The 15872-nt window shown below is 36.2% G+C and overlaps 1 protein-coding gene and 1 pseudogene across 3 annotated transcripts; one reads left to right on the forward strand and one right to left on the reverse strand.

The window, feature by feature from the left end:
- The first annotated feature begins 2129 nt into the window (after positions 1 to 2129).
- LOC132604444 (clathrin interactor EPSIN 2-like) lies at positions 2130 to 11831 on the forward strand. Of its 3 annotated transcripts, none has more exons than XM_060317957.1 (14): positions 2130 to 2307; positions 3418 to 3518; positions 3835 to 3886; positions 4894 to 4973; positions 5048 to 5126; positions 5338 to 5421; positions 5529 to 5674; positions 7172 to 7534; positions 7914 to 8009; positions 8094 to 8215; positions 8246 to 8383; positions 9308 to 9513; positions 9628 to 10534; positions 10614 to 11438. In XM_060317957.1, exons 2-14 carry the CDS (start codon positions 3484 to 3486, stop codon positions 11099 to 11101), a joined length of 2796 nt encoding a protein of 931 aa, XP_060173940.1. In that variant the 5' UTR covers positions 2130 to 2307; positions 3418 to 3483; the 3' UTR covers positions 11102 to 11438. The 3 variants fall into 3 exon arrangements, 2 of the variants coding, with proteins under 2 accessions (XP_060173940.1, XP_060173939.1); XR_009568735.1 differs by adding an exon at positions 11572 to 11831 and having other exon boundaries at positions 2131 to 2307; positions 8094 to 8383; positions 10614 to 11164; XM_060317956.1 differs by having other exon boundaries at positions 2131 to 2307; positions 8094 to 8383.
- A 1954-nt stretch (positions 11832 to 13785) lies between these two features.
- The window catches only part of LOC132601966 (extensin-like), a 3800-nt pseudogene continuing 1713 nt past the window's right edge, over positions 13786 to 15872 (reverse strand).

Raw genomic sequence — 15872 nt, forward strand, 5'->3', positions numbered from 1 at the left:
AGTAGTTAAAGAAGGATTTAATTAAATCAAAGTAAATGTGTTAATGGTACTATCTACTGTGATTAATTGTGCATTAACGTAGTCAAACTCATATACTTCCGATCGCGTTTCAATTCCGGCTCCAGTTTAAACTATTTTTAAATATTTTTGTAATCAATCAATTTATAATAAATTTAGTAATTTTCCTAAAAAAAGAAAGAAAAAAAAGCATAGCTATATGCGTGAAAACAAATATTAAATAGAAACTCGGCTTGATCACTCGTATTTGTTGCATCATTTAAGTTAAAAAAAAAAAGAATAAAACGGAAATAAGTAAAAAATAGAAAATCAAATTGCTGTCGCATGTATGTAATTTTTCTTTTGGTAAATTCATATATATTATTCCTATGTGTTGAGAATCATAATCTCAAATACAAATGTAATTTAGAAACGTACGAGTTGATCCGAACATCATAATTATAAAAAAAAAATATCCATCTTCATACATTTAATTTGTCATAACAGAATCAGTCCTGCACCCTCACTCCTTGTCTTTAAAACAATAAATATAATCTTACTTGTACTGTTAGTGGGAAGCCCATTCACAAAACACAAATGCAAAGAACAAATAAAGAGAGGACAGACCAGAAAAGAAAGGAAATAGAATTAAGTAGAAAACTAGAAATTAGGAAATCAAATCATTGTCCCATATATATATATATACTCTTTCGGTGCCAATTTTCGTATTTTAGTTTAACTAGATACAAATTTAAAAATAAAGAAAGACATTTAAATTTTGTAAACCTAAATTGAAAATGTGTATAATATAATAAAATATATTTTAAATCTTATGATTATAAATTTTTCGTAAGAATGTTTGTATTGTTATAGAAAAATACATATTTTTTGAATCAGATAAAAAAGAAAAGTAAGAAAGGGAGTAGAAAGAAGTAAAAATTAGGAAATCAAATCATTGTCCCATATATAAGGGGAATATTATTTTCATTTTGGTCCAAATCCCACATATAAAATATTCCAGCGTGTGTGGTGCGCTGTCTTTGCTCTTTCCTTTACACCCTCCTTTTCTCCCCTCTCCTCTCTGTCTTCAACAATCGACAGCCAACACCCCCCCCCCCTCCCGAAACCCCCCACCCCAAAAAAATTCCCATCTATTTTAAAAAATGTCACATTTTATATACTTAAAAATAATTTAATTTTATTAAATAATTTATACGCACACAAATATTTAAAATATATTTTGAACTATAAATTTGATTTTTTTTCTTTTTTTTTTCTAAATGTCGTACTTATTCAAATGATTCCACATAAATCAGACAGAGTGGAGTATATTGTTAGTAAATACTCCTCCCGTTTCAAAATGTTTGTTTACTTTCTTTTTTAATCTGTTTAAAAAAGATTGCTTCTTTCTTTTTCTATTAATTTTTTCAATTTCAAATTTCAAATTGCATGTTAAAGACCATAAAGTTAAAGGGCATTTTGATACATTCTACACATTTTTAATTAACAATCACAACATTTAATAATCTTTTTTATTTTCTTAGATTTCATATCAACTCAAAACTAGACAAACATTTTAAAACAGAGGAAATACAAAAATATACTCCTCTATCCCAATTTAAAAACGATACTTTTTTTTCAGTCAGCACTAAAAAGAATGACATCTTTTTATTTTTTTAGTAAAAAATCAACTTTAAATTTATTTTTATGCCTTTAATAAAATAAATTCTAACCACATAAATTTATATGATCACACATTTCAAAAGTTTTAGTACTTTATTTTTAAATTTCGTGTCAAGTAAACAGAAAGAATAGTATTCTTTTCTAGAAGGTGGCACTCTCTTCGTTTCACCTTAAGAAAGAAATCAAGACATAAATTAACTAACTTTTTCAATTTTATCCTTAAATAATAAAGTAACATATAAATGATGTTAGGAAAAGTCACGTAGTAAGTTGATATTATTAAATTCACAATATCAAAATTTTTATTTTTTATACATGCTCTAATTAAAAGGTGTATTATTAATTTTTTAATAAACGTGTTTTTGATTAAGATGACTGGCGGAGGGCAATATTAGATTAGAAGAGATACGAGTATGTATATATATTAATCCAGCGTGTGAGGTGGGCTGTCTAGCTCTTTCCTTTACACCCTCCTTTTTCTCTTCCTTTCCTCTCTGTATTCAACAATAACATCTTTCTCTGTTTTTAATCTCACAATTTTCCTCTCTCTGTATATTATTAATTATAATTTTCACCTTTCTCTCTCTAAAAACTCATTTTCTCTGTCTATCTCAGATCTGTGATCAGGTTCGATAAATCGATCTTATTATATGAGATCTCTCTTTGTTTGTGAATTTCGATTATTAGCAATTAATCTGATTTTTTAGATCTGTGATTTCAGGTTTTAGTTCATTTATTCAGCTCACATTTGTTCGTTTTTCATAATTCAAATTGATTTTACGGTTCTGTATTTAATGTCTGATTTGCGCCCCTGATTTCGATTGATTTTACAATTTTTGTCATTTTAATTATTTGGATATGAAGTTTTAATAGAGTGATTCTGATAGGCCTGAATTATGTTTTTTTTTTTTTTTTTTTTTTTTTTTTTAAATTTACAGTTTTCGTCATTTAAATTATTTGGAAATGAAGTTTTAATAGAGTGATCCTGATAGGCCTGAATTATGTTTTTTTTTTTTTTTGAAAATGATTTTTTTTTTAATTTACAGTTTTCGTCATTTAAATTATTTGGAATTAGTTGGTTGATTTATTATTTGATTGATCAATTCTAAAAGAATTGATAAAAATACGACGATATATAAGGGTTCAGCTCACATTTGTTAGTTTTCTATAAATCTGTAATTCGCATAATGTGTGTTCATTGTGATTTTCCCTTCTGATTTAGGTTGATTTTACGATTTTCGTCATTTGATCGTTTATTGTAATTTAGATTAAGTTTATTATGTATTCTGTAATCTGTATAATGTGTATTCCACGTGATTTGCGCTTCTGATTTCGATAGGTTTTACGATTTTTATCGTTTGAATTATTTGGAAATGGAGTGTAAATAGAGAGATTTTGTTGCCGCCTGAATTAAGGATATTTTTGAATATATTTAGTTCATATGAATTCTGGGTTTATGCTTGTAGAGTGATTTGTTTATGAGTTTCCGCAATATCGGATTTTGTGAAATCGTTACAATTGTTAATTCCAACACAGACTGAAAGAACATTCATATAGTTGATCCCTAACTAATTTGAGATTGAGGAGTAGTTGGACTTGGTTTATTTATTGATTGATTGATTAGTACTAGAATAATTAATAAAAAAAGTGACAATATATAAGGATTCAATTGGTTTTTTGTTATGCTGGAAAGTGAATTAATTGAAGGTGTTAATTGGTTTTGTTATGTTTTTGCAGACATCACTTGAGGAGGGGTGCCTAATTTACACAGTATTTGGCTGCTGCTAAGCGTACAATATCCAAATGAAGAAAGCATTTGATCAAACCGTGCGGGACCTGTAAGTTTGCCAATTCAAATCCTACTCTTTCCAAAGTAACAGGCATAGTAATATCTCTGTCAGAGCAGTTACACTTGGCGTATTTTATATCTCTATCCCCGAATTTTCATTATGGATGGAGAAAATGAGATTGATTTGTAGATGTTTAGTCTTTACTTTGCTATGTTGCTCGGACTCCTTAAAAATGCTGCCGTACCCGTGTCGTCCGGTGGTATTTTTGAAGAGAGTCCCCAAGCAATATAGTTGATTTGTTCATTTTGTTCACTTTGGACATTTTGTTTATAAGCCATTTGTTGCTTTCATTCTTTCCTTGCAGCAAGAGAGGTGTGAATAAAAAGGTTCTTAAAGTCCCTTCAATAGAACAAAAAGTAAGTTCTATTTGCTCATCTCTTTCTTACTTTTGTGTCCTTTTTGTCAGTGCAATGCATTTTTATATTCCTGCAGTACCAAAATATATTGTTTTAAGCAAAAAGTTAGAGACTTTATATAACTTAGGTCAGTCTAGGACAGGGATAGACCTACATCAACATAATCCCACTTTTGAAACACTTTGATAAGTACTATCGTAATGTAATACGCTGTGGTTATCAACAACTAGGCGTTGGTGATCATTAATTAAAACTTTAAAATGCTTCAAAGCCTTCATGTGATGCTTGGGGTTGAACTAACTTCTTTGAAGGCAAAGAGTGCGAGACAGGTCGAAGAAGTGCATTTTAGTTATTCTTTGAAGAAATTTGGAGTAGAGTTTTATGCAAAGCAACATCATAAGCCTCTATAAATATAAAAGAAGAATTCATGGTGAATTACTCCAAAACAGAGATGGTCAAATCCTTTTCATCAAAGAGATGTTCCAAGGTGAAGAAGTGATATAGATATTAGATAGTCCTATCGGCCTCTTGCACAGACAGACTTTGAGTTTGCTTTATTGAGTCATGGATTGGCTCTGTAAGAAAGCGCAAGTAATTTAGAGGGTAAACTGCCTTCTCCTTGGATACTACAATCACGATTCCCATAATTTGAGTCTTCTGCATTATTTGATTCTTCCTTGTGGTTCTAGCATTGGTAGCCGTTATTACTGGTTAGTGGTTGTCTTTAAGTTGTTTTTCTTTACTTGGTTTTCTTACTTTGTGGTACGTACTGTTATTCTAGTGCTGCCCCAAAGCCTCCAACAAGCCTAATTGCATGCACAATATTCTTTTGCTTGCTGCTGAATAAGTGCTCAAAGTGGATACATGAAAATCTCATTTACCAGCTCTCTTTGGCGGACCTCCTCTTCAATTTTTTTAGGTGTTTAATATGTTAGCTGGTAGAGAGGTGAAATTTTCATGGTACTGTTTTCAATGTTTGATTATGTTTCTTTTTGGATTCTCTCAAGGTTTTGGATGCGACTAGCAATGAGCCCTGGGGTCCTCATGGATCACTTCTTGCAGATATTGCTCAGGCGTCAAGGAACTAGTAAGCTTACGTCAGTTTAGTTGTGCTGTATATATCTTTATCTATATATGAGATCCATTTTCAAATTTTTGCAGTCATGAGTACCAAATGATTATGTCTGTGATCTGGAAGCGTATCAATGATACTGGAAAAAATTGGCGGCATGTTTACAAGGTTTGTGCTGCTCAATTTGCTGTCTAGCTAAGTTTGCACTATAATGTCTGATCATATTTCCTGAATATTGCATTGTTCAAACGTTACCAACTGCCCTCTTTGTAAGACAAAGATACAACATACTTGCTTGATTTCATGCTTTTTAATGAATACTATAGATAAAAGTGTTTAGCTAAAAAACCTTTATCTAATGTTTGACGATGAATTTCAGGGTTTAACTGTTTTGGAGTATTTGGTAGCCCATGGGTCTGAACGTGTCATAGATGATATACGGGAACATGCTTACCAAATATCTGTAAGTTTCATCCTTCTTGTTAGATTTGTTAGTCTTATATGGTATTTGTCTACTTTTGGAATCTGGGGAAATCAATTAAGTATTGTCTTCATCTTCTCTTTGTCCAGACACTGTCTGATTTTCAATATATCGACTCCAGCGGGAGAGACCAGGGAAGCAATGTCAGAAAGAAATCTCAGAGCCTTGTGGTTCTTGTTAATGATAAGGAGAGAATTCAGGAAGTTCGCCAAAAGGCAGCTGCTAATAGGGACAAGTAAGTATAACCCAATCCAGTTGGGTTTCTACAGAAATTCTGCTTCATTCATATCCATCTCTTCTGCATCAGGTCATGCATATAGTTCTGCGACTGTGAATTCTAAATTTCAGATCTTCCCCACCCCACACAACACCACCCCCTCCCCCCCCCCCCCCCCCCCCAAAAAAAAAAAAAAAAAAAAAACCACCCACATAAGTGGGGTTGTCATATGGCTGCTTGAGGTGCCGCTCAGGCTAGGAGCACGGCTCAACAAAAACCTTCAAGTGGGGCTCATGATCTCTCCCTCTTAGCATGAATACTCCATCAAAATTATGTGATAATTCGCATAAGCATATTATTGTTGTTTGTGTTTGAATTTTTGTCTCTGGTATAAAATTCTTTTCTTCTTTTTCCGCTAAGGTGCGTGCTTTCGTTGCATTTTTCTGCATAAAGCCCCAGCTAAAAGGTGCCTTTTTGCGCTTTTCGCCTTTGACAAACCACACCCTCGAAAAACTAAATAATAAAAACAAAGAGGAGTTATTCTTCAGCCCCTTTAATCATTTCTTTTGAACATTTTTTAAAATTACCTTTCCTTTATTTGCTAGCACTATATGTCTAGGTTCTCCCCTCGTTAACCTCGTTGTTAAATATTGTTTCTGTACTTCAGTTTACTGCCCTTGGTATCAATGAATTCCTTAGTTCAAGTGAGATTGCACGGCATAAAACATATGAGAATGTATACATTTCTCATGGTTTCCTAATTCAAACTAACATACATTACTAAGATAAGATTTTCTCAATCTGCTATATTTTAGGGGAAACATTTGTCTAGTGTTCATGCTGTGTATACTCAAGGATGTGAGTATTTGTGAACGACTAATTCAAGCGAGCCATCATCCAAAAAAAAAAAGATATTATCACATGCTACTTTTGCGTCTAGCTATTTGTAGCCTATATGTGTCTTTATGTGATGTTCTGTTTATATAAGTACCTGTCTTCTGATGCACACATTGAAGGTATGCCAGTTCCTAAACTTACTTTGGAAAGTGAGTTGAATGATATTTCTGACAATAATGATTCTTGCTAGTTCTTGAATTTGCCTATCGAATATCATTAGCATCAATATCTCAGAAATGCATTTCAGCAAGCTTTGTTTGTTAATAAGGGAAGAAAAGAATTCATGATGCTTCTCAAAAGAGATGGGGATTTTAACATGATGGTGGATGAGTATTAAAAATCAACTTGTTGAAAAGCTCAATTTCTAGTTATATGGGCTTATTGACATTACAAAATTAAGAAGACGGCGTGCATTTTGAATTGCTTATCTTTCATAGTGAAAGGAATTAATTTCGTGTAGATACAATACGATCAAGAAAAATTAAGCTATAGATATGCCTGTTTTGAAGCTATATGTTTGTCTGTTCTGATGACAATTGACAACTGTAGACATGATTTCTAATTTCATTGGTACTGTCTACAATGTAATTTGTTCTGACAATTTTATCATCTTGATAGATTCCGCAACACGTCAACGGGTGGTATGTATCGCCCTGGTTCATATTCTGGTTCCGGAGGGTATGGTGACAGATCTGATGAGGATCGTTATGGAGGCAGAGATGAAGAAAGAAATGGTTATGGGAGGGAAAGGGAATGGGGCAGCAGAGATGAGGACAAATATGGCAGATATGGAGACTCCAACAGCCGTGATGGGGATCGCTATGGTAGAGATTATGATGAGCGTAGCCGAGATGGATACAAGGATGATGATTATCGTGGAAGAAGCCGGAGCACTGATAATTATGATTATGGATCAAGAAGTAGAAGTTCTGACAGGTACAGGGACAATGCCAATGATGACGATGGACAATATTCTTCTAGGTTTGGCTTCTCACTTTGTTGTTCAAATAAGGGCACAAGTTTGCAATTGATTAGTAGTTAGATGATTCTTTTTCTAATAGTAACATGATAAATTTTGCAAATCAGGGTATTTAGTGTTACCATTACTCTGAAATTGATGTACATTATCTATGCACATTTCTTAAATCACTGATACTTGCCCATAATGCATTAATTAATCTTCATGACCAACAGAGGAAGTGGTGACAGGGCTCTGAGGATCACTCTCAGGATAGATGGTGTTATTAGTGTGCCTCTTAGTTATCCTAAATATATTTTTCTCATTAAGTGTCATTTTAATTAAGAAATGGTCTTATTTATTTGACAAAATTTACATTTTTGATTTAACTGTAACGGATAGGCCGCTTGAAAGGAGGTTTTCTGAACAAAACCTTAGTGCACCTCCTAGTTATGAGGAAGCTGTTGGTGGTTCACGCAGCCCAACACATAGTGAAAGGTAATAGTTGTGAAAAAGGATCCTTTTTTCCCCGTTTGTTTCCTTGAAATTTTTATATTGATCTTTATTATCATATGTCAAAAGGGATGTAGAAACTTCTTCAGCATCCGCACCCAAATCTTCTTCTCCTCATGCAAGTGCCAGTCCAAGCCCAGCTACTATGCCTGCTGCCGCACCAGCTACTATTCCACCACCAGCTCCCGCCACAGCTACTGCTTCACCACCAGCTCCAGCAGCAGCTACTGCTTCACCACCAGCTCCAGCAGCAGCTACTGCTTCACCACCAGCTCCAGCAGCAGCTACTGCTCCACCACCAGAAAACAATGTTGTTGAGAGTTTTGATGAATTTGATCCCCGTGCATCTTTTTCAGCAGGTAAAACGACTCCCATTAAAGAGCAATTGCCAAATTAGTGCTTAATGTTTTAAGTATATTACTGGCACTAAACATTTTCAAAATGTTCAGTGGTAACGAGGAGATACTGGTATTCAAGTTGTCTTCAGTAACTAGACTTCCTTCGATGTGGTATTTTGAGAAAGTCACTTGCATTAAATCTGTCGGTCAAAAATGTTTAATCATGTAGCATGCTGCAGGAAATGTTGCTTGATTGAATGAACAGTTGGACCAACCAAACTTTAAAAGTTACGATTTATGAAATGGGTTTTGAGCGATAAAAGAAGGAACTCCAGGTTGACCTGCAAGTCATATATGGAGAAATCCTACGATCACGTTAACTGCAACTTTTTGTTCACAATAGTCAAGGAAATGAATTCTGGAGAAAAGTGGATTGCATGGATAAAATGGTGCATATCCACAGCTAAATGTTCAGTCCTAAATTCCTAAGTAAAATACTGAAGGAATTTTACACTCTACTAGGGAACTAAGACAAAATGACTCCCTCTAGCCTTTCTTATTCACCATTAATATGGAAGCTTAAGTAGATGCAAAATCAGAGGATAGAGTTTATAGTTGGCAGTAATTCGCTGCAGTAAATTTTGATATCTCCGGTGCTATTTGGTGATGTAACCTGATTGTTCTACGAAGCGAGTGAAATTCAAAATTATATCAAGGGTAATCCAAGCACACAAATGCGATGTATTAGTAGAGCTGAGGAATCCCTTAATGTCACATTTTAGAACCTCATTATTTATTGTTTGCTCTGCCAATGCTGGTATCATATTGATTATGGACTGCTTACACACCAGAATAATCCTTATTAATTGCACGTTGATTCTCAGGTGCTTCAAAAATGGTTTGTTTACCATTCTAATGCAAGTAATTTTTTTCTTGTATGAGCAGCGGCCCCATCTCCATCAAATGGTCCTGTGTCAACTACTTCCGGTGGCGAAATAGATTTACTTGGCTCCTTATCTGACCCGTTTTACTCCAACTCGTTAGCCCTTGTACCTGCAGCTTCCAGTGCCCCGGAGGTTAATCCGTCTGGGACAACTGGCACTGAGACCATGTTTGGGGAAGCATCATCAGTATCTACTGGCACTAACCAGGTGGATAAATCAAAACCACAGTGCAAGGGCATTTAATGTCTTAACCATAGTATTGCAACATTACGATTCTGCCCTTCTACTATTTGCTTAATGAGATATGTGCTCTTCTTGCAGATGTTCGAGGATCCTTTTGGTGATGGTCCTTTCAAGGCTATGACCTCGAATAGCGTGCAAACTCATCAGCAGAACACTACATCTTTCCATCCTAATTCAAATCAAAGCCCCGAGCTTCCTCAATCAGTCGCTCAGGGTGCTGAGGTCTCAAGTGCAGCGTATAGTCAGTTTCCTCCTACTAATATGCAATTTCCTCAGCAGGATCTGTCCACCTCTAACCAGGAGATTGACATACTGGCTGATATTCTCCCACCATCTGGTCCTTCACCTCCTAGTGATCATGCAATCCCAAGTGTCCAACCTGCGGCACAGACAGGTTTTGAGTCTCATGGTGGACCAACTACACAACAGACAGGTTACATGGCACCTCCTGGCCAGGCTGGGGCACTGACAGTTTTTGGAGCTCAACCTGGCCAACAGTCGCCACAAACCAGTTTCCCAACTCAAGGTCAAACTGTATCTCCAGTGGGCTTTCCTGGTCAAGCAAACAATTCTCCATCTTATGGAGGTTATCCAGCTCAACCTGGTCAAGCATCACAGGCTGGTTTTGGACCCACAAGTGGTCCACCCACATCCGGTTTTCAATCTGCAACAGGTTTCTATCCACAGTCTGGTTATCAGGTTCCTGCTGGCAATGCCAATGCTGGAGGTTACAATCCAGGATTAGGATCTACAGGTCCATTTGGTCCCCAAATGGGTCAAACATCTGCTGGACAACCCTACCTTTCACAGCCAACTGCTGCATCCCAAATGCCTTCACAAATGCATCTTCAATCTTCACAAACTCAAACAAGTAATGCCTTAGTGCTGACACAAACTTCTCCAGCCAAAGACAAATTCGAGACGAAGTCTACAGTTTGGGCAGATACATTGAGCCGTGGACTGGTCAATTTGAACATTTCTGGATGTAGGTGTTTTCTTTTTGTGATCATGCAAATATCTTTTCTTTTTCCCTTGTTTGTGACATTGCAATTTTTGTTATGCAGCTAAAACAAATCCATTAGCTGATATTGGGGTTGATTTTGATGCTATTAATCGCAAGGAGAAAAGGATGGAGAAACCCAGTACTGCCCCCGTTATATCAACTATTAACATGGGCAAAGCAATGGGGTCAGGTACCGGAGTTGGCCGAGCTGGTGCAGGTGCTCTACGGCCTCCATCAAACCCAACGGTAGGTTCTGGTATGGGCATGGGCATGGGTATGGGTATGGGTGGTATGGGTATGACTGGTGGTGGCCCTGCAGGGGGTCCTGGTATGGGAGCATATGGAGGAGCAAACCAGCCTTACGGCATGGGGATGAATAGACCTATGAACAACATGGGCATGGGAATGAACATGGGTCAAGGATTTCAGATGCAACAACAGCCTTCCGGATTTCCTCCTGGACCTGGAGCTCCAATGCCAGGAGGTTACAATCCCCGGATGGGCATGGGTCCCTATGGACAACAACCATACGGTGGAGGATACCAATGAAATTTAGCCCAATTCTGAAAGTAAAAAACCTTTGTGTCATAATATCCAGAATGTTTTTTGTCGGTAAGCCTATTGAACTAACCCTCTGTTGTAGAGTTGATAATTTTCGGGTGCGTTTAGTTTTCGAGGATAAAAGTTATAGGAGTATATGTTGATTCCTTCTTCAATGTTGTTCTGCAATTGCATTACCATTTATTTACCATTTGGGGTCAAAGATTTGCTTGCAAGACCCCTCATAATGTTTTGTTGTTGTGCTTTGTATACACTCGAGGATCACCCCGGTTTTCCTCTTTTTGCCACTTGATCCATATATACACGTGTAGAATTTTTTGAATCATTATTGGAATTGTAACTTGCTGAACATGAATTTGATGATTCTTCTTGTATCTCCTTTTTGCTGGTTCTCGTTATCTAGAAATTGTAAGCTATGCGAAGGTTTTTTGATACTTTTCAATGACCATTGGTTGCAGGTGAGCTTTTGATACTTCTCAATTTTCAAGCACTGCGTGCGAGTTCGTTCGTACCATCGTGATAATAGTAATCAGGGGAACTTTTTGTTTTTACCTCCTTCCTTTTGTTCAATTTCATTTGTATGCTTTGCGTTCATTTTGAATGATGAATGATAGCTCGGCGCACTAAGCTCCAGCTATGCGCGGATCCGGGAAAGGGTCGGACCACAAGGGTTTATTGTAAAATATTGAAAATAAACCTAGCTGGAGACTGTTACTTCCACGAGCTATTATAGGTGACGAGTTGAAGATGAACGGCTGTGAAGGAATTTGAAAGCAAAAAGGTGTTTACACATATAATGCGATTATTATAAAAGAAAACTTGAAATCAAAAGCACAAGGATAATTTTATAAACTCAATTTAGAGTGGAAGAGGTAGCCTTTCAAACATATATTTTCGTCAAACATCATCTATACAGGGGTAAATATGTTCTGAAAGTCGATAACTAGGTATATGTTCTTTCTTTTCTTATAATTAGAAAACTCGTAAAAGTAATTTGTTCTGGTTGAACCCACAAATTTACCTGAATAAAAGGAATATATTATAAAAGAGGACTGATTATAAGCTCTAGCATTTGAAAATTAGAAGTTTTTTTGTATATACTATATATCGTGTTAGACACGTTTACATTCCTCGTCCTCTTTTTTTTCTTTTTCCCAATGGATTTGACGAATCAGAAAAATGTTAATAAAGTTAAAGGAAGTGGTAACTGTGCAAATAAAGTGCGAAATGTAAAACCTTAGTTTTCTTTCCCTAACTTATATATAGCCTGCTAAATTTGACACCAATTTTCATATTAACACTTCAATTGAGATCATTTATCATAAAATGTTTCATCACCCATTAAGATGTACTTATTAGACACATATTTCTTACATAACGGCAAATCTTGTTGATAGAGTGATCTACAAAATACTGAATTGAGTTCGAAGATAGGTGCCTCAAATTCAAGAGATCACAATTCGAACGGCAATATTATGGTTCAAATTTCAAAAGCCTCTTAACTACTATTGTGTGCCTTACCTATTTAGCTGTTAACTATGTGTAGGAAGAAATTATCTAATGCACTTGTAATTAACTTCAACATTTACCTCCATAGTTATCATATCTGAATTTATAATTTTAAAAGTAAGAACAATTTTCGTACTAAGAACTTTAAAAGTCGAACCATCGATTGTTAATGATAGATTTGCTTCTGCTTCCGCTCGAACAACCACAATAGAGCAGTGTGTGTCTTAATACTCTCACACATAATTATCCAAAATTCTAGATCTTCCTCCAAGTAGAGGTAGGGTCATTTGGTTAGGTCTACCGTATGCCTCGAGTCATATATACTTTTTAAATATTTATGGTGAATTGAGATACATAGGCTATGTATTGTTCTCTCAATTCAGCACACATAGCGTCTAACATATAAAAGGACTGTCACAACTCATTGAGATTTAATTCTTTATCGTTCTGATTTGTCCGTTAAAAGCCCTTTTATTAATACAACACCATCCAGACCTTAGCTGTGTAATTTTTATTAGAAAAAAATATGAGAAGGTCAATTCTACAATATTAATATTGGTGTACGTCGAGAGACTTGCTAATTTTGCATCACGTTGGAATAGTCGCGAAAGTGACATCTCACTAATAATTCAACATGCATGAAGAATATTTTTATGTAACATGTTCTTAAAAGGAAAAAGACAAAACCGTGAATAGAACAAAATTCATCTTTTTTTTTGATTTGGTGCACAAAGCACATGAAGATACAAGAAACAAGTTGCTATAACTAAATGGAAAATGAATAAAGCCTTTGAAATATCAAAGTCAGGTAAACCTCAAAGGACCACTAAACAATTATTTTCTTCCTATGAATAATTAATTAAGTTGTTAAAGCCACTTCCAACAAGAAGATACAATGATAACAGCGTGCAAGGAGGCCACAAGAGAACAAGAAACAAATTGCTTCATGTTAACTGCTTTATGCCAATGTTGTTTGAAGCTTCTTGTCAAGAATCCAGCTTTAGTTTCTTGCCTTGAGCTGAGATCTGAAGAATGATAAAAGAAGTACACTGTTAGAGCCTTTATTCAATTGTATAAGAAGAACAAAAGGTTGATCTCATAGAAAAAAGAAAAAAGTCACTTACTTAATTGGTTATGGAGAACAACTAAGCTCCTTTTAGAACTTAGTAGTGTGTTGGAGGTGGTGGAGAAGCGTGAATGTGTACTGGTGGAGGGGGTGATTTCACGGGTAGAAGGTGAACTGTAGTAGTAGGGGGGAGGAGGAGATTTTACTGGTGGAGGTGGAGATTGGTACTCGTAGGGAGGTGGAAGAGAGGGTGACGGTGGAGGAGGTGACTTGTAGTAATAGGGTGGAGATGGTGACGGGGATGGTGGAGGAGGAGACTTGTAATATTAAGGTGGTGGAGGTGATAGTGATGGAGGTGGAGGGGACTTGTAGTAGTATGGAGGATGAGGAGAGGGTGATGGTGGTGGTGGAGACTTGTAGTAGTAGGGTGGTGGAGGAGATGATGATGGTGGTGGTGGTGGTGAGTAATAGTATGGAGATGGAGGAGATGGTGATAGTGGTGGAGGAGACTTGTAGTAAAGAGGTGGTGGTGATGGCAGAGGTAGTGGTGATGGCGAAGGTGGTGGTGGAGACTTGTAGTAGTAAGTTGGTGGAGGAGACTTTTAGTAGTATGGTGGAGGAGGAGATGAAGATGCTGGTGGAGGAGACTTGTAGTAGTATGGAGGTGGAGGAGATGGTGATGGTGGTGGAGGATATTTGTAGTAGTAAGGTGGTGGTGGTGATGACGAAGGTGGTGGTGGAGATTTGTAGTAGTAAGGTGGTGGATGAGATGACGATGGTGGTGGTGGAGACTTGTAGTAGTATGGTGGAGGAGGAAACAATGATGGTGGTGGATGAGACTTGCAGTAATAGGAAGGTGGGTGAGAGGGTGATGGTGGTGGTGGAGACTTGTAGTAGTAAGGTGGGGGTGGTGATGGGGATGGTGGTGGAGGAGACTTGTAGTAGTTATAAGGAGGTGAAGGCGATGATGACGGAAGTGGTGGTGATTTATAATAGTATATAGGTGCAGATTTTGGTGATGGTGGAGGTGGAGACTTGTAGTAATAAGGAGGTGGTGGAGTATACTCACTACTAAAAAAATGCTGAAAACCGAAAAAAAAAATTTGATATTTCCGACCTCACGAGGTCGGTTTCTGAAAAAAAGCGACCTCAAAACCGACCTCAAAAGTAGGTCGGGTATGGGCAGGTCGCAAATAATTAGCGACCTCATAAGGTCGGGAAAAAGCGACCACACGTGGTCGGTACATGATTTGTCCAAAAGAAAAAAAAAAGAAGGAAAATTAACATACCTCATGTGGTCGGTATATTAAATTATTACTTTTTCAGTATAAGTATTAACGACCACATGAGGTCTGTAAATTATACCTGTAAATTATATTCTCTCTGTTTCAATTTATGTGAACCTATTTCCTTTTTAGTCCGTGCCAAAATGAATGACCTCTTTCCTCATTTGGAAACAAATTCACTTTATGAAATGATTTATAGCCACACAAATATTTAATACTTATTTTGAACCACAAGTTTCAAAAGTTTTCTCTCTTTCTTAAATGTCGTGTTCAGTCAAATGAGTTCACATAAATTGAAACGGAGGGAGTATTAGTTTTGTTTATTTTTTCAAGTTACGACCTCGTGTGGTCGGTATATTGAAAATTTTATTTATTTATTTTTGTGTTATCGACCACATAAGGTCGGTAACTATAAATTTATGAATAATGACAATCATGAACCGACCTCATGTAGTCGGGTTCTTTAAAATCTGGATAATGATATGAACATAACTAACCTCATGTGGTCGGTTTCTTTAAAATGTGGAAAATGATATGAACACAATCGACCACATGAGGTCGGTTTCTTTAAAATCTGGAAAATCAAATTAAAATAACTGACCTCATGAGGTCAGTTTTCTGTAGAAAAATTGGCAGCATTCTACTACTTTTGCAGTTGCCCACCTGCCAAAAATGAAAACCAATTCTATATTTAGTTGAACCAGCTCAAATAGCTGCCAACCATCCAACAAGCACATATAATAACATGCCACAACCCGCACTACATCAAATTCAATTCGAAACTACCTCAAAGTTGAATCAAAATGTAATTCAACATTCACAAAAAACATTAAACTACTTCAACCTTTGCAAACATCCACAAAACATTATACTAGTCTACATGAAGTTAGTCTACAAC

Source organism: Lycium barbarum, chromosome 7 (assembly GCF_019175385.1).
Source record: "Lycium barbarum isolate Lr01 chromosome 7, ASM1917538v2, whole genome shotgun sequence".
Lineage (NCBI taxonomy): Eukaryota > Viridiplantae > Streptophyta > Magnoliopsida > Solanales > Solanaceae > Lycium > Lycium barbarum.

Bases quoted from the DNA above. Each gene is read 5' to 3' on its own strand.
- LOC132604444 (XM_060317956.1), top strand. From the start codon at position 3,484: ATGAAGAAAGCATTTGATCAAACCGTGCGGGACCT. The intron at 8,010-8,093 runs GTAATAGTTGTG...ATATGTCAAAAG, and splicing joins AGCCCAACACATAGTGAAAG to GGATGTAGAAACTTCTTCAG. The intron at 10,535-10,613 runs GTAGGTGTTTTC...TTTGTTATGCAG, and splicing joins CAATTTGAACATTTCTGGAT to CTAAAACAAATCCATTAGCT.